Genomic DNA, 24,660 nt, shown 5'->3' with positions numbered 1-24,660 from the left:
GGCCAAAATAAAGCTGCTTCGAGTCACTTTGGAAGTATGGTATTTCAGTGATGCATGAGTCCTAAGAGTCCAAAAGCCACACCAAAGCTGCACTCCAGTCCTTAGGACCGGAGCGTGGCTTTGGTGCAGCTTTTGGACTCTTAGGACGCATGCATCATTGAAATACCATACCTCCAAAGTGACTCGAAGCAGCTTTATTTTGGCCTGTCTGTAACAGGCCATAATACAATCGGACCTTCTTATACACAGATTTTTTTATACACAGATTCAAGCATCCACAGTTTGAAAATGTTCAAAAATGTTTAAATTTCAAATATCAAACCTTGATTTTCCATTTTTTATAAGGGACACCATTTTGCTATCTCATTATATTTAATGTGACTTGAGCATCCACGGATTATGTTATACAGTAAATGGGGGATCTTGGAACCAAAGCCCAGCATATAACAAGGGTCCACTGTACTCACTGCTGCTGTAAACCTTCACATGACTTCACCCAGTGGCTTTTGGATAATTTCTCACTTCATTAACATTTATCAATTTTGCTAGCTTTTTAAATTTCAAAAATTGATTTTTATAAAGATCACATACACAACACTATATGAAGACAAAGCTGGAAGCTCATTGTTAAAATAATTTGGTTTTCCATAATTCATTATATTTTTTAACAATAATTTTGGAAGTCATTTTATTTAAAGTTCATTTATGTTAACACTCTGAATACTGTGGAGTTGAAGGCTTTCATTCTCTGAAGATGCCAGCCACAGATGCTGGTGAAACGTCAGGAAGAAAACTCTTCTAGAACATGGCCACATAGCCCAAAAACCCCACAAAAACTCTGAATACTGATTACTATTTTATGTTACTTTGATTTCTTACTTATGAATAGTAATTTGGGGTAGTGGAGTCCATTTTTAATAAGTTGAATCAAGTTTTAAAATAAAAAAAAACACCAATGTGAACATGCTACTATCAATTAATGTAATAAATTAATTTTAAAAGATTTACTAAAATATGTACAATCAAAAACTTAAATTTTCAAATAAAGATGAACACTAACATCTTGGCTTTAGGACTAACATTTCCCGTCTCTGGATGCACCCCAGCCAAAATTAAGAACTTTAGCTTGGGGATTCAAATTAAAATTTCAAATTAAAATGTTTGTAATCATACTGATGCTTAATTCTTTTTTAACTCTTGCAAATTGATGTTTTAGCATCATCTTTGCTAGATTACTGTAAACTGCCTTGAATCCCATTTTTGGAAGAAAGGCAGGAAATAAATTCAATAAATAAATGAATACATAAATGTATTCACTTTCCTCATGTTAAATCAAAAGGACATAAAAAGACTAAACTGCAATTGGACTGGGGCCATGTTTTCAAGTAACCATATTTTTTAACAGCGTGTTCCTGGAGTATTTGACACTCTTTACCATAGCTTCTGCATCTTAAATGCTGTTATTGTTGTTGTTGTATACCTTCAAGTCGTGTCTGTCCTTCTGTGACCCTAAGGCAAACTTATCACAGGTGTTTTGTGTTTTTTTTTTTTTTTTTTTTTTGCAAGTTTTGTTCAAAGGGTTTTTGATTTTGCCTACTACTTTGCCTTCCTCTGGAGCTGAGAGTGTGACATCTCAGCCTATCTAGTTTTATTTATATCCTGCCTTTTATCCAAAACTGGTACTCGAGGCAGCTTGAAAGTTAAAAAGATATACCAATAAAAAGATGTCACTGAAAACATTGATTTAAAAGCAAACAGTAAAGGTAGTACAGCACCATAGGGAAAGGTCTCTTCCTTTAAAACAATCCAAAAGCCTTCTGGAATAAAAACCTCTTCACCTATCAACCCTATCAAGGTGGTTTCTATGTTCCACACATGGGAAATGGAAACTGAAGCAGTAGAATTTTTCAAAGTCATTCAGCATGTTTGTGAGTCAATAAGATATTCAAATATATAGATCTAAGATTGCAAATATAGTACATCATCCATGAGGAATAATTAGCTCTCAGGTTCTGCCCTGAGGACCAGCATTTTGTTTAGCAGGCACCAATTACTGACTATGAGTCAAAGAACTGTACAACTAGTTCTGCACACCCAGGGCAATTTGCCTGCAAAAGCAAGTAGCTCGAGATAAGGAATAGGGAGCAACTCAGCTAGAGAGGGTGGGAGTGAAAAATCCCATCAGGCATGCCCAACCCAGAGACACACCTACTCCAAATTTGTTCTTTAAAAAGAGAATTAGCCTCCACAGATATCAACGCTCCACTAAAAAATGTCAAGACTGCATTGCCAGCTGTTTGAGGGAATGGCTCATGTAAGAATGCTGAGTCTTTTCCATCTTTACATTTAAAGCAACAAGAAAATGGGCATTTTAAAATGCTGAAGTCATCCCAAGATTGATTCTTCAACACCCACTCTGGTATTATTATTCCCCAGTAAGCTTACCCTGATGTACCACTAATCCACAATCAGGGTCATGGGCGACTTGCAATAAAATTTCTTCAACATCTCTGTTCTTCCCTGGAGGATCCATGAGAGAAGTTATTTGCTGCTGCAGTGTCCTTGGGAGAGCCATTAGCTGTGCAAATTGACCTTCTGGACTCTTATCTATCTAAAGACACAAAAGAATGAACAGATAAAGTCTCTCATCTTTTGGAAACAATATAAGATTTTAAATATCAATAGTCAAACTTCATAATTGAACTGCTGAACTTTTTTTCCTAGGCACCCCCCTGCATAAAAGAGGCCAACACCAAAACATACCTACATATGTAGCAGAAAAGGGAAGATTTATTGCCAGACTATTTGAATGTTTATTTTTCAGTACTACACTGGTTGCAGCAGCTCTCCAGGGTATCACAGAGGAGTTTTTCACATCACCTGTTGATTGAGCCTTTTGATTCCTGATGCCAGGAGTTTCACCTGGGTGCAAATACTCTGCCACTTGGCTATGATTCTCCCTACTACTTGCTATGCTTTTTCTGAGCATACATGAAAATATTTCAGATTCATCCAGTATTTTATATTCATTCAAATATCACAAGTATTATGCATAACTCAAACTTTAAAATTGGCATGCCTTAAGAGGTGCCTTGTCCATCCTGGGCCACCACTGCTGCCCCCATGCACTGTTTTTGGCCAATAATAGTCTCTGGGAGTGTGATTTCAATCTCCAAATGCTGATTTGGCCCCACTGTGCCCGACATAACCAAAATATCAACTAAAAGCAAACTCCACCCACCAGAAATGTCATTTCACTTCTATCAACCCTGCTGGTGTGTCCCTCCAACCATCAGCAGACCTGTTGCATAACACAGGGCAAAAGAATAACTGAAGACACCAGTTCAAATTCTACTTCAGCAATGAACTCAATTGTAGGCATTAAAGAGACCCCATCAAGACAATTGAGAGTCTAGCTATCTTGTGCAAATGTATATAATCAGAAGCTACCATCAGTTTCAGATGTAAATTGGGAGGACAGAGGAACATTTAACTTTTTCCAAATCAAGCACTTATGGTAATAATAATTAATAATTTGTTTTATTTATATACCGCTATTCCAAAGATCATAGCGGTGAACAGCAAGTCAGCTAATTAGCAAGTCAGCTAATTTGCCCCCAACAGTCTGGGTACTCATTTTAGTGACCTCGGAAGGATGCAAGCCTGAGTCAAGCTTGGGCCCTTTTGCTGGTCTTGAACTCGCAACCTTGTGGTTTCGAGTGAATGGCTGCAGTACAGGCATTTAACCACTGCGCCACCAGGGCTCCATTGTGAAAATGGTACTTGTGAAAATGGCTCCCTGACTGTTATTCCCAGTGAAGGAAAGATATACAGTGGGCCCATGATATCCACTGGGTTTGGTTCCTGGACTCCCCGTGGATACCAACATCTGTGGATACTCAAGTCCCATTAAATACAATGGCATAGTAAAATGGTGTCCCTTATATAAAATAGCAAAATCAAAATTTGTTTTTGGAATGTATAGAATGTTTGAATATTTTCAAGCTGTGGATGGTTGAATCCATGGATAAAAATTCCAAGGATACAGAGGGCTGACTGTATATTTGTGCAAAGAAAAGCAGCTAGAGGTGTGGTAGGGAACACAAAGGAGAACTATGCTATATAGGCCTATATAAAGTTTTTATCTAATTCAGCCTTCTGTTCTGAGAATGGCCAACTACTTCCCCTGGATTGCCCTCAAACAAAATGTAAGTGGACTAGCACCCTTCTATTTACACACAGCAGAACCAGTGTGCAAAGGGAGGATGTCTCTGACACTGGAATATATATTCATCAGGTCCTTCTGGTTTCATATTTGATAAAAGAGAGAAGGCTGACATTAATAACACTCAAGTTAGCATAGTTTTTTGTGGGTTTTTCGGGCTATGTGGCCATGTTCTAGCAGAGTTTCTTGGCCACATAGCCCAAAAAACCCACAAAAAACTATGGATGCCGGTCATGAAAGCCTTTGACTTCACAGTCAAGTTAGCACTCCAGGGTTTGCATATAGAGTGTGTGAATGAGCATAGATGAAACAGAGAAATCTGCACTAACCCAAGATATTACAAAATCAGACTGCCAAACTCTCTATGGTAAAATATATTATCCACATGTAACTTGGCTTGCTGTACTGAATACATTTCATCGCATTTCTGAAAGGAATACAACAGCTCCGTGACATGATCAGAAAGCATCTCCCCACTACTACCACTCTGCACAAACACAACACGTGTGCAACATGTAGCACAATGACGCCCTCCATATTATTTGAGATTTACTGAAATTTAAGGTGAAAGGAACAGGAAAGGATAATTAACCTATGTTTAAGTGAACTTGTCTACTCTTCACAAGTTATTTCATAAATGAATATTGTTTGTTCAACCATTCCTGATTATTTGGCCAAACTCTCCAGGCATTGTCAGAACAGTAAAGGAGAAAACATTTTGAGTTTTGGTGGCCGAGGATTACTGGAAAGAAGTGGAATCCTGAGTGAAAAGAGTTAAATTCATAGCTAGAATGATCTAACTAGGCAGTTGAGAACTCAGGACAGTTTGTGGCTTTCAAATCTACCTCGTCATTTGTGGTGTGCAAGTACAGTTGGCCCTCCGAATCCACTTTTTTTATCCACGGATAATACTTGAAAATACTCAACAAACCTTGTTTTTGCCACTTTATATAAGGGACATCATTTCATTATGCCATTGTATTTAAAGGGACTAGAATATCCACAGATTTTGGTATCTACATGGGTCCTGAAACCAGTCCCCCATGGATACTAAGGGCCCACTATATTGGACAAAAAGTAAGGTTCCCAAAACTGGTTTTATAGGAGTCTTGAAGAGGTTTGGGGAAAATAAACTGTTTTAAAAAAAGTTTTCTTTGCTGTTGAGGGCTGGACTTGAATCTGAGAGGCTTCACCACAATTAGCTCCAATTTTGGATAAGGCGCTATTTTAATACATAGATTTGTCTTTCTATAACAGATAGTAAGATCCCCATTCCTGTTGCAAATGGCCAGCATTAGATTACAGTGGATTATCTAACAATCTGTTTCCATTTGGCTTCCATATGGGCAAAGTGTGGCTCTCCAGATGTTTGCAACATTTTAGCAAAATACTCCAAGTACTGTATAGATGAAAAAGAGGTGACATCATGGCTACAGTGGCCAGATATATTAGTAGTAGAGGTGCATGTTACCACTTCAGTTATCCAGTTTATAGGTAATACATGACATATATATGAAGAACCTGTTAAGTTCTATAGTCGAGGAGAAATAAGCAATAAGTTGCAGTTCTTAGAAATTAACCAGGTTGTGTTTGTTTCCAGATATATGTTTAAAAAATTATCTGTGAAAGTTCAAACACTAACTGCTTTCCTGCATTTATTTGATTTATATCCCACCTTCCTCCAAAAATGGAACTCAAAATGGCTTATAATATATAGCTAAAACAAAACAGCCAATACAATACGTGCTACAAAAGTTCTAAAAACATTATACAACGGTGTAATAAAACAGCATAAAATTACAAAATCAAGGTTTGATTTGGCTTTTTAAATATACAGTCGCCCCTCCAATTTTGTGGACTTAAAGTCTGCATCTCTTACCCGTTTGGGGGCGGCAAATGGAGGGGAACAAAATGGAGCACACACCGCCATTCAAGCCAATGGGGCTTGAGCATAGGCACATTTCTATTTTCATTGGGGGGAAGGGTCCAGAACGGATCCCCCACAAAAATGGAGGGGCGACTCTGTGTGTGTGTGTATAAAAAATATAATTTCAAGCTGTGAATGGCTGAATCTGTGGATATGGAGGGCCAACTGTATTACATATTAAAAAACAACACACCCATAACACATCCTTCTACTCTAACCAGATGAAAGCTTAAGGCCTATTAAAGAAAGTCTTTGCATGCTATGAAAAGAGAGCAGAGAGGGGGGCCCAACTGAGCCTCCTTCAGGAGCGAGTTCCATAGACTAGACTGAAGCAACCACCAAGCAGGCTTTCTTCTGTGTCCTTCCCAGGCAAGCCTGGGAAGCTGGTGGGATCTCCTTCAAAGATCGTAAGACTCTTCCAAGGGAGGCTAGACTGGCCCACTTCCTGTGCTCCTTCCACTGGCAATCAAAGACCTGATAGTTCAAACAGGCTTTCAACAACTCCTCTTGAAGAGATTTTTAACAGAATAGCACTGCAGTTTGGTTAATTCAACATTGCTTAATATTACAGGTTGTTTAATTTATTTATCATTTTTTAGCCCATTAACTCCCCTTGTTTTAACACTATAAACTATTGTGTATTTAGATCAGAACCAATTTTTAATCTTGTTGTGAGCCAACTTCAATTCTATATATAAACAGATCTTGTAGCACCTTTGAGACTTTCTGACTTCTCTCAGTATGAAAGGTCCTACAAGATCTCTTTGCATAATGATCCAGACTAACACGCCTATGTCTTTGAAAGTCCATTCTAGTTCTGGCAGAAAACTGAGATATAATTCAAATAAATAAATAAGTAACATCACTGGATAATGCAAGTATACTCACGTCATATTTACTACTTAAGAACACAGACAGAATCATTACAGCTTACAGAAATTAGCTACTTACCTCTAGCCTGCCCATCTGATGCTTGTACACCACTTGAGGACAATCTTCCAATATGTTACCATACAGCTTCTGAAAATGTAACATGTTTGGCTTTACTATGTTCATAACCTTTGCTTTATCTTCTCCAATTATCATTCTGAAGTCACCTAAACCAAAGCAAATTATTAAGACACATACAATCAACAGGAAGGCCCACAATTTGCATGAGGACTTAGTTGATACCTAACTATGGTTGGAAATAACTAGCAATAGTGGATCCATGCAACTGGAAGGAATGCATGCCTTCAAAAGGAAAAGCAAATGTGAAGCAGCAGAAAAGTCCACATGACTCTCCCATGCTCCTAGACCTGCCAATGCTGTATCTGCACCAGACCCATTTCATTAATTTTAAGCAGAAATCAAACTGATGGACCATGGAGAAGAGAGGATGGGGCTAACTCTGTGTGACACAATACACAGAATGGCAAACAGGGACTGGGGAAACCTAAGCCACAAAACTTACAGTGTCACCTTGATACTCACATTAGGATAACATATTCTATAGGATTGTTGTGATTGAAAAGAAAAGAGGTTTAGGGAACACCCATATATATGCCATCCTTTCAAGTGGTGAACTTCTCAAATTGACAATGTTGGATGATGCTGTACAACATCCAATGCCCCCCAGCAACTTGCAAACCTGAATGGGGCTTATGAGACCTCCAGTCCAATGTCTGTAGAGCCTCAGATTTCTCTCTAGGATAAAAATGAGATCATGTGCAAGACGTAATAGTGGAGACAGTCCTGAGAAGTATGCATGCTCACATCTCCTCCATTTTCAAGGGGACTAGGATCGCTTAAAAGCATCTTTTTTCTGATTTTATAGTGATTGTCACTGGTGGTACAAATTACCACTTAACAAGTGACTTTACCCCTAATAGGCATCCCTAATCCCAGGGTCAATATACATTTGCTTTGACTCTTGGCTTGTACCCACACTTACTAAAGTGATAGGTACTGGCTTGTGGAGAAGAGGCAAGCAGACACCACCCCAGAACTACAAGCAACCTTCCCCAAGCTGGTGCCCACCACATTTTTTGAAAAACATTGTCTAACAATGGCCATGCTGGGTGGAGCTGATGGTAACAGCAATCCAAAATATGTATTTAGAAAGGATAGGGGTGTGCAACCAGACACTCCATTTGCACAAGAGGAAGGGGTGTGCAACCAGAAACCCCATTTGCACAACCTGCCCTCCCTACTCATAAACTGGGACTCCAAATGTCTCTTTGTGGAGCATCATATCACAGGGGCCTGTTACAGACTGCCAAAATAAAGCTGCTTCGGGTCTCTTTGGAGGTATGCTATTTAAATGATGCATGGGTCCTAAGAGTCCGGAGGTCGCGCCAAAGCCAAACTCCATTCCTAAGCACTGGAGTGCAGCTTTGGTGCAGCTTCCGGATTCTTAGGATGCATGCATCATTTAAACAACATACCTCCAAAGAGACCCGAAGCAGCTTTATTTTGGCAGTCTGTAACAGGCCAGGGTCTGTGTAAGGTGGAGGTACAAATGTTACACACGCACTGCTCTGTTCCAGGATAAGGAGCACTAGTCATATGAACCGGCCCCTCTAAGAGCTGTTTTTTTATAAGCTGGCTCACAAGCAAAGCAAGAAATGAGACCAGTACACCCAAAGCGAATGCATTTCACTTCTATTATCTATAAAGCTCATCTCTAGCCATTAAACAGTTGAAATGGAAGTGTTAGTAACACCACTATTGTGTCCTAGTTAGAGATGAGGGAAAAATGTAAGGTGAGGTTTGAATATTTCAGAAGGTCTAATTGCAGACATACTTCAGTTAACAATGCATCAGACAAAGAAGCTCCTTTTTATAAAGTCTTTTAAAATTCACCCAGCCCACTTTTCCTCCTCATCCTCTGTTTAGCTGGAAGTTTTAGCAGCATCTGCATTAGGAGGATGAAGGAAGGCTGGAGAAAAACAGGGTTTTGGTGCCAGGGTGCATCTGCTTTAAACAAGAAAGCTTCAGCTAGGAAACAATGAAATTCTACTATAGTCAATCCCACTGCAGCTATAGGAGCTTGCCTGTAACATGCAAGGTATACAGCAGCTTGTCTATAATATAATATAATATAATATAATGTAATATAATAGGCAGGGTATCCAGAATCCTTTACTGAGCATGTATGAACAAGCAAAAATGGGAAGTGATAAGCCTGCCTCACCAGTTCCCCCTAAAATGTTAAAAAAGAAGTTTGGCCAACAACATGGAAATCATAAGTAATGTGCAAGCTGGTGACAGCAGACATCACCACTGACTGTACTTTGGAAGAAGCCTTCAAGTGACCTCCAGAAGGTTCAATGTGTTTTTCTTTACTTATGCAAGGTTTACCTGACCTGGTTGTTTCATTTCACATGTACATATTAGTAGTTTAGAATAAAATACTAGCTGAAATGCTAGCTGTTAAACTGCTTTTCGTTTTTGTACTGCAAGAACCTAACCTTATTTTTCCCATGTTACAGCTGCCTCTGGAACCAAATTTTCTGTTAAAGAATTAATTCCCAGGAACACATCTAATTTGTTAACTGAGGTGTACCTGTATTAGAAAGAATTAAGGGGCAGCACTTGTAATATTTAGAACCGTTTCTCTGCTGTTTTTTAAAAGATAAAATGAGTTTATTCATTGCTAAAATGCCAGATTATTAATTCATGGGCACAGAAAAGGAAAACAAAGGAGGTTATCATTTATGCTTACTTTGAAGTTTTACCTCTGGGCTTATTTTACAAAAAGTGATATAATGTTGTGTGTACTTTATTTTCAAGAAAGCAAAGCTTTCTTCTTTTTGTCAGTTATCTCCTGTGTCTAGCAAAAGAAGAAAATACACAAATATATTGTGTGTGTGTGTGTGTGTGTGTGTGTGTGTGTGTAAGGAAAGTGAAACTGAGTCTACTCACACATGTAACACTGATTATTGGGTGATTTTATGACGAAACTGGGACCAAGTCCAATAAACACAGTTGGAACTTGTTTAAGGGAAAGAACACAACTTAAGAAGCACCACTCAGAATACTGACCACATGAAGCTCTCCACAGCAGGAGAGTCTTTGCTAACATGAAATAAAAATTCTGAGACAACCTATAACAAAGACATGCTATTTTCCTAAGATCTAGGGTTGTAATAAAAATCTATGCTGTGTTGTTTCTCAGTCAGGTACAATGATACAAAGGCAAACCATTTGAGTTGTTTCTTGCTTTCCCCTGAAACAAAAACACCTGGGCTATTATTCAGTCTTGTCTGGCAGAAACCTACCCTAGGGAAGGTCAGAGGTAGTTTGTCAAAGGATTTCCCTTACCACAAAGCAGCATAATATACTCACTTAGCTCCAAACCATGCTGTGCCAACATGGTTTCTCTGCAATTCAGAGACTGCTGAGTTAACAAACCTCCACCATAATGAACTATTAAAGTCTACAGTTTTCCCTCCAGAGATAAAATGTTAATACAATAAACAAAATCTATCAGTTCAACCGACATTGGAAATCCAAGAAATATAGCATAAGTTGCAATGTATATCTCTACATTGTATACATTTGCCCTCCTTTGTCTTTTACCCCTCTACTGAGTTTTGGACTAAATATTGACTTTAATTTGTTTCAGACTCCCATTTGTTTCAGACACCCCAGTGCTGGGGTCTGCTTTTTGTCTAACCATTGTAGTATTGGGATGTTCTTCACTGCATTTTAATAATATATTCATTTATAAAAATATGGTGCTCTGCCTTTTAGCTCAGTGACTGAGCAAGGTAGCCTCAAATATAATTTGATGTAATGAAAAATACAAACCAAAATATTACAAACAAGCAGCAGTGACCAAAGTTAGTAACTTTCCAGAGCTGGTGTAGGACTTTAATGGGTTGGGGGACAGTTACACTGAACATGTGCACCCCCAATTCATTTGCAGCTAGTGCAGCTGTCAATGGTAGAAGGTACTAGAGCTCCACACTGGAGAATGCCTTCTTTCTGAAAATAATTTTGTTTTTGTTGTTTTTTCTGTGATGCCACAATTCTGATTTGCAGTGATGTAGTTTGTTAGCAAATGAAAGATGGGCAGTGCAGGTCAAAAGAATAACCAGAAATGTGGACAGGTCCACTGAAAACAGACCTACCTCAACAACTATCTAAAAACTTGTGAGAGAGTGAAATGAATTTCCCAACCACAGCAAGTTTGCCAACCCAGGCCATCAAAAAAGAAGAACATGGGGCAGTGACTGAGAAAGTACAAGTAGCTTCATGTAGAAGAAAGTGTAGGTAGTGAGGGAAAGCCTGGTATAGAGCTATCTTAGGGACTGCCTCCTCCCGTACAATCCTCCCCGCGCTCTCCGGTCCTCTGGAAGGAACTTACTACAGCCTCTAAAATCTAGGCTTGCGGCGACCTCCCAGAGGGCGTTCTATGCTGTCGCCCCCAAACTCTGGAACGACCTGCCGGATGAGATCCGTCAGATAACATCATTAGACAGCTTTAAAAAAGCGGTCAAGACGGATCTCTTCCGGCAGGCCTTTCCAGATTAACCATCCTGGCCCAGGTTCCTGATTCCCTCATTCCTCCCGTGGCCCCATCTTAGTGATGGTCAAGGATCAACAGAGGGATATCAGGGGTTTTAGTTTTTAATTGTTGTTTTTATGCATTGACATTGTGTTTTAATATGTTATATTGTTTAATACTGTCTTAAGGGGGGGAGGGATAAAGTGTTTTTAATTGTCATATTTTATATTTTACTGTTGTTAACCGCCCGGATTGGTTTGCCAGAGGGCGGTATACAAATAAATATTATTATTATTATTATTATTATTATTATTATTATTATTATTATAAATTAGTTTATTCTGTTCATTTTTCCATTTGCAGAGAAACAATCTAACAACTATTGTCAGATATTATTAAGGAAACATTTGACAAGAGATTCCACATGCCCAAAGCAAGATGCTTAAACAAGCTGTAGCTGAGGTTACTAACACATCTTTCATTTGAATTGACTGTCCTTTTCTAGTTTCTTAATAAGGTTATGACAAAAAGTCATACTAACCACTATATGAGAGTCCAGCAATCTGCATATAAAGATCCTCTTCAGAAAAACTTTCAGGCAGCATAAGAAAAGCAGCTGTGATGGCACTCTTCAAATTGCTAGCAAGGGCAAACTGCAACTTCACATTCTCATTCTGTGTAAGGATTTTGACCTGGAAATAGTCAGAGGGAGCCAGCAATCAAGTATAAGAATAAAAATAATTAAATACATATTATAGAACAATGTCATCAAGAATTACCAAGTGGCAGAATTATCTAGGAACACTTTAACTTCCTCATGCTCCATTTTAAACAAAGCAAAGTTCCATCTTTATATATATAAAAAAGAAATAAAATAGATTAATGAGGGGAAAGACACCTGAAATCAACTGAGCATTGAAAATATGCATTGACCTAGTGTATTTGTTTAGATACTGTTGAGTGATATTGATAGTTTACTTGTTTATAGGCAGCCTCTTTTGGGATCCTACAAAGAAGCAGAAGTGACAATAAAACAAAATCTGTAATCAACACATCTGTTTCATATAAAATATGACAGAATTTGATTATTGAATGGTTGAGTTGAATGGCTGCCACATATGAACAGACCCCTTTTATAAGACAAGGAAAACACTGGCTTTACAGTGGGACATAGGAGGATGTACTTGCAAGATGGGTTATTACAATGTTCTCTGTTCTTGAAGATAGTCCAGAAACTTAAGCTGGTAAAAAATGTAGCAGTATTGTTTGTGAGAATGGAACATCTTACATCTATTTTGCACCACTGAAACTGGCTGCCTATTTGTGTTCAGGACCAATTTAAAATGTTGATCTTATTCTTTAAAGTTCTAAATGGGTTTAGTGTGGACTATCTAAAGGAGGGATGGGCAGAATGTAGCCCTGAAACCTGTTTGGCCTCAGTTCATCCAGATTCCCTAGAATATTGGTTTTCTGGCACCCAAAAGGGGGAACTTCTTCTCCTAAGGTGCACCTACAGTGTAGAACTAATGCAGTTTGACACCACTTTAACTGCCATGGCTCCATCCTAAAGAATCCTGGAATTTATAGTTTTGTGAGGCACCAGCACTCTTTTAGAGAGATGGCTAAAATATTGTAAAACTACAAATCCCAGAATTCCACAGGCTTGAGCTACAGCACTTAAAATGGTGTTTTTAAATCTGGCAAACTACATTATTTCTACAGTGCGGATGCACTCCCAAAGTCTCTAGGAGCAGCAATTCCCTTTTAAAAGAGGTGAAGGTGCACCCCACACTGATGGGACCTGATGAACCTCAAAACTTCAAAAAAAAAAAAAAAAAACTATCCATTTTAAAAACCAAAAGCCAGACTCTGGCTACTTCAGTCCCATCCCCCAATATTTTGTAGTTCATTTTACTGTGAGGCAGAAAACTACCCAAAGTTGCCTAACTAACCCTGATCTAAAGAAACCCCTGCATCCATCTGTTCAGATCAGTTGGGGTGTTTTTAAGAGACAATGGATTAGTGTGTGTGTGTGTGTGTGTGTGTGTGCGTGCGTGCGTGCGTGTGTATATATTATCTTGTGAAAGTTTTATGTTCTGAATTTAGCACTTATTAAATGAGCAAACTATTTGTTTATCTATCCTATTCTAGACTAGCAGTGGATCTCCCAAGGTCTCAGACAAATGGCATACATCTTTTTGGCTGCCTGATCCTACTTACTGGAAGTGAAACAAATGCCATGCAGAGGGAAAAGCTTCTACTTTTATTAGGAATGGGAATTCTGTGCCACTCCAGATATTGTTGGATTGCAACTCCCAGCAGCTCTAGTCAGCAAAGTCAATAGTGAAGAATACTGGGAATTGCAACCTGGTAGCATCAGGAAGGGTCACTTGATTTCCATCCTTAATCTTCACTGTAGATACGAATGGGAATGTGTGTGCATATAAGGAGGGGTGTCTAGTTGAAAACATCTCATTTTGCTTGGATAAAATTAATACAAGTGCATATAAGAATACAAGTGTTCTCAGTGTAATTTGATCTGAGCCACTGGTAGGTTCATCTACAGAATAAGCAATAGCACGGAGGGTTTTGTGCAACTACACTCTTTCCCCACTTTCCAGATTTGGCCCAGAATACTGCAAGAATAAGCACAGACTCTAACCTAATTGTCATTTTCTGTCTTTAAAAAATCCTCAAGATGAATTTAGAGCAAAGGAGACAGCTGGAGCTAGATGTAAATGAAAAAAGTAGTACTATTAGTAAGCTTTCCATTTTACAAACATGTGGAAGGTACTTGGGTGCAAGCAAGTCCATGACAAAGGGATGATTGTATCCAGAACTTTACAATTTAAGATATACATGTATTTCTGAAAACAGCCCTGGAGACCCAAAACGAATCTGTGGGGCATACAATATCATTATTCTTCCATTATCTCCCCCCTTGCATTTGAAGTGTGGTTTTCGTTAGCGTCACAAAATCTGAACCATCTGAATAGTTAAAGGTAAACTGGTCCTGGGAGAGGCTATTTGAACATATGTTTTCAATTTGCTCTCCTACATGTTTTTAAAAGCCTAATTTTGCAAACAAGCACCCCCTCCCCATTGCCCTGCAAGGAAGCGGGCAGTGGGAGGGGAATCAATATGATCTTCTGGAACTGAAAATGGCAGCTGAGAAGACAATAGAGGAACACAGGGGAAGACAGCTGCTTAGACCGTCTGTTTCTAACGGCCAAATTACACAGCCAGTTGAATAACTGAGTGACAGCTAGTTCACCTCTACTGAAAACAACTGTGTTTACATGCTCTGAAAGCGCTATCCACAGTAGTGTATCTACTACAGTTAAGTGAAGGGAAGAGAAGCAAAATCTGAGGATCTTTCAATAAAACCCACAGAAGAAAATGGAGACCCATCGCAAAGTACTCACTCAACTGGCAGTATGATTTTACATAATGTTATGTACAGCAATATTATGCATTCATGTGCTTCATTTTAAGATTGTATAGCCCTGAAGAAGGCCTTGTGAATACACACATCCATCGTTTGAGCACTCTGAGCTATGTCTCCAATTTCTTCTGTAGGTAAGTGGATAGAACTGCAGCTCTGTGATTCAACAATCTGACTCAATTTATGCTACCATTTTATATGGGAAAGTCAAAACAAGCAGACTTTCTTCAATTATAATGTGCTCATTATATGGGCTCCATGTACATAGGCCTATAAATTCCATTATCCTGGGGACAGACTGAGAGAATAAATTAAATAAAGTCCCATTACAAGAGACTATGAAAACAGCCCATGCATATCTATCCTCAGTTGTTTGCTATGAAGTACTCTCCACCGAGTTCCATGGCACTTACTCCCAACTACCCATACACAGGTCTACACTCTTAGGGCACGTCTATACAGGCCATTAAAACTGGCTTCTCATGGCCTGTACTACAACCTGTCCAGATGATGCAGGGCCAAAGCTCCAATTCAAGGGCAGACTGCCTTCACAGAATCTGGGCTATTCTTGCCTTAAAGTGAACTTTAAAACCCTATCAAAATCTAGAGCACTCCAGAGTGCCACTGTTTACATGGCATCTTGCTGTATTGCCTGGCACCATGGTCGCTGGCATATGTCATGTTTACATGGCATCTTGCTGTATTGCCTGGCACCATGGTCGCTGGCATATGTCATGTCACAACAAGGCATCCAGTCATGCAACTGGTGCTGAACACCTTGTTTTCAGCCTCAGAGGGAGTGACTTGAACCAGTGGCGCCAGGCAGCATTATGTAGACAGCTGCCTAGTATCACTCCAGAGTGCACAGGTAATGGAGGGAATTTGGGGCAGCTTTGGGACCAGAATATTCTGGGAGCAGCCTGGAATATTCTGACCAGTATAAGCCCACCTTAGTTTCCTAAAGCACAGGCTTTTAAGAGTACAATAGTTTATCATCTCACATACTCCTGTAACATCCATATTTACTTTATATGCCTAAACTTACTGGGACATTTGGACTCTCTCACCCCTTCAGTTACATAGATGGCATAAATTCCATCAGGCTGCATTCCTCAAACACTGGTTGGTGTGGAGGAAAGAATTTATACAAACAGTGCCATTCTCAGTACCTGCTTTACAACAAAACTGCCCTATTAGCCCCATATTAAAAAGGGGAAACTAAGGTAGAGAGACAGTAATTTGCCTAGGAATACCAAGAAAAATTGCGTCCAGGGATGCAGCTGAAAATCAAGATGTAACTTTGTAGCATAATTCACTTTCTCATAACGTGCTACAGTTGGCACACCCTCAACTGGGGCTGCATCTGCACAGCAAAAATAATGCCGTTTAACTATAGAATCCTGAGATTTGAACTTTGTGGTAGCACCAGAGCACTCTCACAGAGAAAACTAAGTATCTCACAAAACTAAAAATCCCAGAATTCCATAGTATTGAGCCATGGCAGTTAGAGCAGTGCCAAACTGCATTACATCTGCAATGCAGATACAGCTTGGGAGAACACTGGAGATGTCATTTCCCAGCGCATTGATCTGCAGTGCCTTAGAAACCCTTTGGTTGGTACACTGCCAGTCTGAAAAGGTAGGCTTGTGGGAGCTAGCCTTGTCACATATAATTATGATATGCTTCAACAATGCAGGATCTCAGTCACCATTTTTAAAAAATAGAATAGAAAAGACATGAAAATAATATACACTGTGTACAAACATTCACATTTTCTTTTCCTTTTAAGTATATATCGTATTTAAAGAGTTTGATTCTGCAACCAAAATGCACAGAACACTGAAATGGCATCATAAAAAAGCCTAAACAAGGGAATACACATGCAGCTGACATTCAGTATGTTTAAACTTATATTGCCTTTTTATTTACATGTCTAGTCCACAGACTCCAAATGTGCAGGGTTGTGAACTAGTCTTATAGAGATCTGTTTATCAGATTTTTAAAAATCTCCCATAGCTACAGCTCTTCTGGCAGTCCACAAACTGAAGTTGTTAAAAATACAACACAGTGATAAAAGAAGTTTCATAAAAAGAAAGGCAAGCAAATGAAACAAATCTGATAAAACCAAAATAACAACACAGCAGCGATAAAACAGTGTAAATATCTAGAAGATGTAAGGCTTATTTCTATTTTATTTTACTTCATATTTTTTTTAATATCTTGTCTTTTTCTCTGGAAACAGGGTTGAAGGCAACTCACAACCATTTAAAATATAGTGCAATGGTCCATATCTACAGATTCTGTATCCATGGATTAAAACATTCACAGCTTGAAAATATTTTTTAAAAATCCAAAAAGCAAAGATTGATTTTGCCATTTTATATAAGGAATGCCTTTTTACTATGCCACTGTACACAATGGGACTTGAACATTCATATATTGTTGTACCCACAGGGGTCCTGGAACCAAAGCCCAGTGGATACTAAAGGCTCACTGTACAAATAAAAATATTAATTTGTTGTTGTGTGCCTTCAAGTCATTTACAACTTATGGTGACCCTATCATGGGGTTTTCTTGGCAAGATATGCTCAGAGAAGGTTTGCCATTGCCTGCCCTGAGGCTGAGAACATGTGACTTGCCCAAGGTCACCCAGTGGGTTTCATGGCCAAGCTGGGAATCGAACCCTAGTCTCCAGTCACAGTCCAACACTCAAACCACTATGCCAGTATTAATTCATATGTTAAAAACAATTAAACCACACTTCTGTTGTACGCCATGGGCAGTTTACTCTTATCTATTTTATTGTTTGTATGTATAGCACTGTGCAAGTCTACAGTGCTATATAAATACAGTGCACCCTTGGCTTACATGGAGGATCCGTTCCGGAACCCCTCGCCCCCCGCATAAGCCAAATACTGTACATGCTCAAGCCCCATTCAAGTGAATGGGGCTCGTGCATGTGGTGGCACAGTGGTGCGCGTGCACCACCCCTTGCACCCTGCTCAAAGCTGCGTATAACATGGGCACACTGTAAAGCATAATAATAATAATAATAATAATAATAATACAAGTTAATTTTTTAAAAATACATTTAAAACATAATAAAAAACAAACACAACACCTCCCCCCCATCAAAAACTCAATTCAGTGTAACAAGTTTGAAACCTAAATAAACGTCCCTGTCTGCTGAAGAAAGACAACAGGGAGGGGAGCAACCAAATGTCTGGTGAAAGAGAGTTCCACAAGAAGTTGCCACTAAGAAGGCTCTCTCCTATGTCCTCACTGAATATGCCTATGGTGGTGGGACTGAGAGAAAGCCTCCCTCCATAGTCAAGCAGGCTCACAGAAGGAGATCAGGTCTTTCAGATAATATGAACCCAAGCCATATTAGGCATATGGGACTCAAGCTGAATCCAGGTAAAACGGAGGTACTTGCTATTTGCAGTCTCCACTTCCTTCCCCAGTGAAAAACACACCTTCTCTCTCCAAACTGAAACAGAATCTGGATCTCATTTTCTATTTTACCCAACCTTTAACAGGATTTTTTTCCCCTTTTTAACACTTGTATTGTTTATTCTCTTTTTAATTGGTTTTTATTTTGGGGTTTTATGATTGGGGGTCGGGTCAGGATATGCCACTTCTTTTTAATCATAATTGTAATTTTAACGGTTTGATGTGTTAATACTTGTTGTAATCTGCCTTGATTCCCTATCGATAAAAGGAGGAATAGAAATAAATCTTTATATTATTATTATTATTATTATTATTATTATTGGTCTTAGCCAACACTTTGAAGTTTGCACAGAAATTGATTGGCAGCCAGTGAATCGATGCAAGTAAGGGGTTTATATGCTCAGTATAATCAGCTCCAGGCAGTAGCCTGGCTACAGCAGTTTAAACTTGCTAAAGTTTCTGAACAGTTTCCAAAGGCAGCCTCACGTAGAGTCCATTACAGTATAGTCGGCCCTTCCCTTACACGGGGGATCCATTCCGGACCCGTGCGCTTAAGGAAAACCATATGGAAGCACCACTCACGGAGTTTTTCTGATGTGTTGGACTGCCATTCCCATCATTCCAATGGCCATGCCAGCTGGGATGGGAGGGAGTTATACAAGCCTAGGGTGGTAGGAACCATAATCTAGCTCATCAGGTAGGTAGGTGGGTAGGTTTATTTAGCTATTCATTCATTCACATTATATCTTGTCTTCCTCCTAGCAAGGAATCTAACGCAAGTTATAAAATTCAAAGTAACAGGTTAGCTAAAAAATATACTACAGGTTGAGTCCCCCTTATCAGGTATTCCAAATCTGAACTATTCAAAAATCCAAAACATTTTCGATGGGTGGATGAGATAGTAACACCTTTGTTTCTTGATGGTTCAATGTACATAAATTTTGTATTGTGTTCAAAATTATTTATAAAGTATATAAAATTGCTTTCAATTGCTATGTGTATAAGGTATATATGAAACATAAACAAATTTTGTGTTTAGACTTGAGTCCCATCTCCAAGATATTTCAATAAGTATATGCAAATAATCCAAAATCTAGGAAAATCTGAAATCCAAAATACTTCTGGTCCCAAGGATTTTGCATAAGGGAGTCTTAAACTCTAATAAAGTTTAAAAAAATGTACACAGTTAAAATGAGCAATAATATATACTTAAAGCTTGATTTTAAAAAAACCCCAAACCAGAAGTTGCATCAAAATCTCCCTGCATGTCGAAGTGTGAAATTTTTGACAAGGGGATTAAGCCAGTAACACCCTCACCATCAATCTGAGGTGGTAGAGTCCTGTGAGAACTGAACCGAGTGGATGACTATGGATTTCAAACAATATTTAGACTTTGGTTATATCTAACTCCCAGATAACAGGCAACATGAATGCTCATCTGCTCTTTGTAAATGTCCCAAAAACTAACTAAAGAATAAGCTCCTGTTTTTTCCAAGACTGAAGGAAAGAAAAAAAATTCTTCTATACATTTTACTGGTAAGACACTGTATAATCTCTCTTTTGACTATTGTAAATCAAGGTGAAGTGCAGCCTGAAGGCTAAACATGGATGCTGTGGCCATTTCAAAAGGCTGTAAGGGTCCCATGAGCATGCCTCAAGCATTTAAAAAAATGTTTGATTTTTTGTTGTTATGTAACTAAAAATGCCCCCCACCACCACCACTTGCGGATGTGGGGTACAATCTGCTTTGGTCATAGTCCTCTCTTGGACCCAAACAGGCCAGGGGTTCAACACCAAATCCCCTTGGGGCTAAGAGGAGGAAACTGGTGGCGCAGTGGTTAAATGCCTGTACTGCAGCCACTCACTTGAAACCATTGCAAGTTCAATCCCAGCAAAAGGGCTCAAGCTTGACTCAGGCTTGCATCCTTCCGAGGTCGCTAAAATGAGTACCCAGATTGTTGGGGGTAAATTAGCTTACAGTTGTAAACCACTTAGACACTGCTTAGGCGGTATGAAGTGGTATATAAATGAAGCTTTTTTATTTGTTTGTTTTCATTTATGAAGGTGGACAGTAGCAAGCTGGCAGCCCCCTAAGTTCCCATGGGTTACTAATGGAGCCCCCTTAAATCATGGCAGTTACTTCTGTTCTAGAGACATATTAGAAATGTTATCACCTGCTTTCTGTTGCAAGTAACCAGCTCCTACTAATGGTTTCAATAGAATGTTATGCAAAATAAATTTAAAGACAAGCATAAGGCCAAATTGCCTGAAACTTACTACTTTAGGACTATCAAAACTTCTCCTTCCACATCATACTAATGCTATCATCATATGATTCCTTTTTACTGTACAATAAATACCTATTTTCTCCCTTCTCCATTTGGCTCAGCTCTGCTTCCCTCTAGTGGTTAATCAGAATGCTTCACATGCCACTGTGCAAACTTCTCTACAAACATGGATGGCAATTTTGTTTTGTTAAAAGCAGCCAAGAATTCCCAGAATTGGAAGTGGAAAAGAGGCTTAGAATAGGAATCAACTGCAGCCATACAACCCACTGAATACTTTTTGGAAATTATTTTCTTACAGCCTAATCCCACATAAAATACAACAAGCTCCTTAAAGGAAGGGAAAGCCACCAATATAATAATAATAATAAATAATAAATTGTTTATTTATTAACCGCTTTTCCCAAGATCAAAGCGGTGTACAAGTGTCAATAAAGACAGTCAGTAAAAACAGTGCCACAATTCACATATTAAAAATACACATTGAAACGAATTAAATCCAAAAGCATAGTTAAAACATACAGTAATAATGTTAAAATCATGAATATCGATATAGAAAATTAAGACAGGGCATTTATATGACAGATCTACAATTTATTCCACAAAAGCAGCATGCAATAGGATCTGTACTCTAGGGTCCATTGCAGCCTTTCCCAATCTGGCATTGATGCTATTTTCAAGAAACATGCTTGGACATAGGGGGGGAAGGTTAATGCAAACTCAGTCCAGGCTACATTCCTGATCTAGCATGGGAATTCGGGAAATCACTTCTCCACCTCACACTGCCCTTTGTTCCCAAAGGTGCTATTTACAGCAAGCAGCACCTTCAGGGGGAATTAGTCACCAGGATAGCAGAATTTGCAGCCCTCTGCTCCAGTGCAATCTAATTGAGCTTTAAACACGTATACACACTCACTACAATCTGTTGTTTGGTTGTCTCAGGTGGAATGCATTCCTATTATTTCAAAATTCTACAGAATGCAAATGATCAGTTTCACTAAGGTCATACACAGCAAGAGTACTACCCAACTCCATTTTATTCTCCCCCAACCTGTGTTTTTAAAGGTTTTTTATTATCAATGCTGTTACTGTTTATTTTTGTCATTTTAAACAAAGAAGCTGAACAAATACCGGCTTTTGTAGGCGCCCAGCTACATAGAGAGTCTTCCAGTGAAGCAAATCTTCAATTAGGACATCTGTGCTAATGACACCATATTTGATAACCTGAAACATGGAAAAACAAGAGCTGAACTGCCAGTTAAAAACAAACTTTCATTTGCCAAAATCAAAGATGGAAAGAAAAAGAGGCTTCAGTGCCAACCTAGCTGACCATTCTTTTGGAATAACAGTTTTCTAAACATGAGAAAAGGAAATGTCTGAAATGTTTTTTTGGGTCTTGATCCCAAGAAGGCAGAATGTGAAGCCCCTTTTCATTAGGAACTAGTATCTTTCTTCTGGGCTCCCAGTAAGTCGCTCAGCTGTTCTTCAAAAAGTATTTTGACCCTTAAAATACTAACTCTTGCAAAGAATTCTTGGACCAAACAAAAACTTCAGGGGTTTCAGACAATGTTCTCCTGGGATAGCAGATCCCACAGAGATTAAGGGGCTGCAACTCTGACAGTTCTTCAACCTGAGACTGGAAAATCTCAGCAAGGATCACTCTCTTCGGCAGGATACATACCGTCCAAAAAAAGGATGGTCTGCCCCGCCCTAGTTTGTTGCGCGAGGGAGCTGCAGCGGACAACCGCACAGCTCCTCGCGCAGCCAAAAAGAAGCCGCAAAAAGCGGCTTCCTTTTCCGGTGCCATTGTGAAATCGCAAGGCCCAATGGCGCACTTGCGGCTCATAAAGGCATGAGACATGCTGACCGTAGGCGTCCGTCACGTCAAAATGTGGTGCCCATATGTAAAGGGCACCGCACTTTGACGCCCTCGTCACGGGCGAGGGCGTTTGAAAGCGCCGCCCCTTGCACTGACGCGGGCGCTCATAGCGCCGTTAAATAGGGCCTCATCCACCAGAATTGTTCCAGAAGAAACAGAACAAGGTAACATTATAAAATTAAAAATAACACACTTTCTAACTATACCCACTTATCATTCAGCATTACTCTTGTAGGCAGGGAGAAGGCTGAGGCAAGGAGCCATGTATTTTAATTACCAGTATTCATGCATTTGGTTAAAAATCCAAGGTAGCATAAACTGCTGTGTGTGTGTGTTCCAGGTCATTTTACTTATGGTGACCCTAAGGTAAACCTATCATAGGGTTTGGGGGTTTTTTGGCAAGTTTCTTCAGAGAGGGTTGTCATTTCATTTTCTGAGGCTAAGAGATTGTGGCTTCCCCAAGGTCACCCAGTGGGTTTTTATGCTTGAGTGGGGATTTGAACCCTGGTTTCCAAAGTCATAGCCCAACAGTCAAGCCGCTACACTATGCTGGCCCCAAAACAAATTACTCCAAGACAATACATGCATGTGCAACCTGAAGAAAACGGGGCAGTTAAGCCATGGGCTTGTTTGGTCCCACTTTTTGCTTCTGCTAGACAATCCCCAAGGAACGCAGAACTACCAGCAAGCTAAACCTTGGCTTCCCCTTTGTTTAGCTTTGTAAGCAGAGACAAGACAGCCAGTGTGGAGCAGTGTTTGAGGGTTGGACTATCGATGGAAACCAGGGTTTGATTCCTTGCTTGGCCATGAAACCCATGGGTGACCTTGGGCAAATCACACTCTCTCAGCCTCAGAGATGGTAATGCCAAACCTCCCTGAACAAACTTTGGCAGAGAAAATACTGTGATAGGGTCACCATAGCCAGAAACAACTTGAAGGCACCACCAACAACAAGCAGAAGCCAAAGTCATTTGCGATTTCTCTTAACTTCCTTTGTGGACATAAAAATTGTGGAGAAAGCTCTCCTACTACAAATCTTGTTTCCACTTCTCTCTATTCCAGCAGACCGAAAATACTTAAAACACTAAAAAAAAAAAATCTAGCTGCCAATGACAAATGTTTAATAAAGAAAAAGGAGTCAGTGCCTGGGTTTGAAAGCCATAGCACAATGCAAAATATTTTATCATGTCGAATTTGTGACCTGCCTTGACAAAGAAAAGTAATAAATGCACATTTGTATTCAAAACTGTACCTAACATCAATTAAATGGCTGATATTAGATAAATGGCTTTTCCATAGGATTTATTGTCACCTAAAGCTATTTAGCACCAGAGATGTAAAACTCAAAAGCTCAAAGAATAAAATAGGTTCAGTTGATATTTGGCATGTGTCGCCTTTTCGCCACAATCATGTTCACTACGTGGTTATGTAATTACTACCCTGCCGTTACAAGGCACTAGTGTATTGTAGTAAATCCTTGCCCCATAATTCTGGATGTTAGTGATTGGCTTTGGCCCAAATATTTTAGAAAGGAATAATGCTTCTGATTTCTCGACAGGTTCATCATATGCCATGTTACAGAATCATCAGCTGCAAACACAAAACAGCATGTTGTTCTACAATACAAAAGAGAATGGATGCAGTTATAGCTTTATAACTTTATCTGCAAATATGTAATGTGAAACACCAGATTGTTACAAGACAAAAACAAAACACAAATACACATATACCTGAAAGCAAATAACTTTAATGTACAGTATATATGTGTGCGTATGTACACCCATATATCTGTGTAAAAACAAAGTTTATAAAGGAGGTTTTAACCATTTCATTTACAGTGCGCTGGATCAACATTAGGTAATCACAATATGGTGCGTCCCCACAGAAATAATGGTTTGACACCACTTTAACTGCATGTTCCATCAAACAGAATCCTGGGATTTGTAGTTTTG

The 24,660-nt window shown here is 39.2% G+C and overlaps 1 protein-coding gene across 1 annotated transcript in view; it reads right to left on the bottom strand.

The window, feature by feature from the left end:
* Window positions 1–24,278, bottom strand: part of TAMM41 (TAM41 mitochondrial translocator assembly and maintenance homolog) — a 35,143-nt gene extending 10,865 nt beyond the window's left edge. Inside the window, exons 1-5 of the mRNA XM_042454331.1 lie at window positions 24,148–24,278; window positions 21,961–22,053; window positions 12,188–12,338; window positions 7,104–7,249; window positions 2,446–2,611 (exon numbers count right to left, since the gene is read on the bottom strand). Coding sequence (XP_042310265.1) covers window positions 2,446–2,611; window positions 7,104–7,249; window positions 12,188–12,251 — 376 coding nt within the window. The 5' untranslated portion in view covers window positions 12,252–12,338; window positions 21,961–22,053; window positions 24,148–24,278. The remainder of the gene's footprint in view (window positions 1–2,445; window positions 2,612–7,103; window positions 7,250–12,187; window positions 12,339–21,960; window positions 22,054–24,147) is intronic.
* Window positions 24,279–24,660: the final 382 nt, after the last annotated feature.

Source organism: Sceloporus undulatus, chromosome 2, assembly GCF_019175285.1.
Source record: "Sceloporus undulatus isolate JIND9_A2432 ecotype Alabama chromosome 2, SceUnd_v1.1, whole genome shotgun sequence".
In the NCBI taxonomy this organism is placed as follows: domain Eukaryota; kingdom Metazoa; phylum Chordata; class Lepidosauria; order Squamata; family Phrynosomatidae; genus Sceloporus; species Sceloporus undulatus.
Note: the sequence above shows the minus strand (reverse complement) of the source record. Positions and strands in the feature narration are given on the sequence as shown.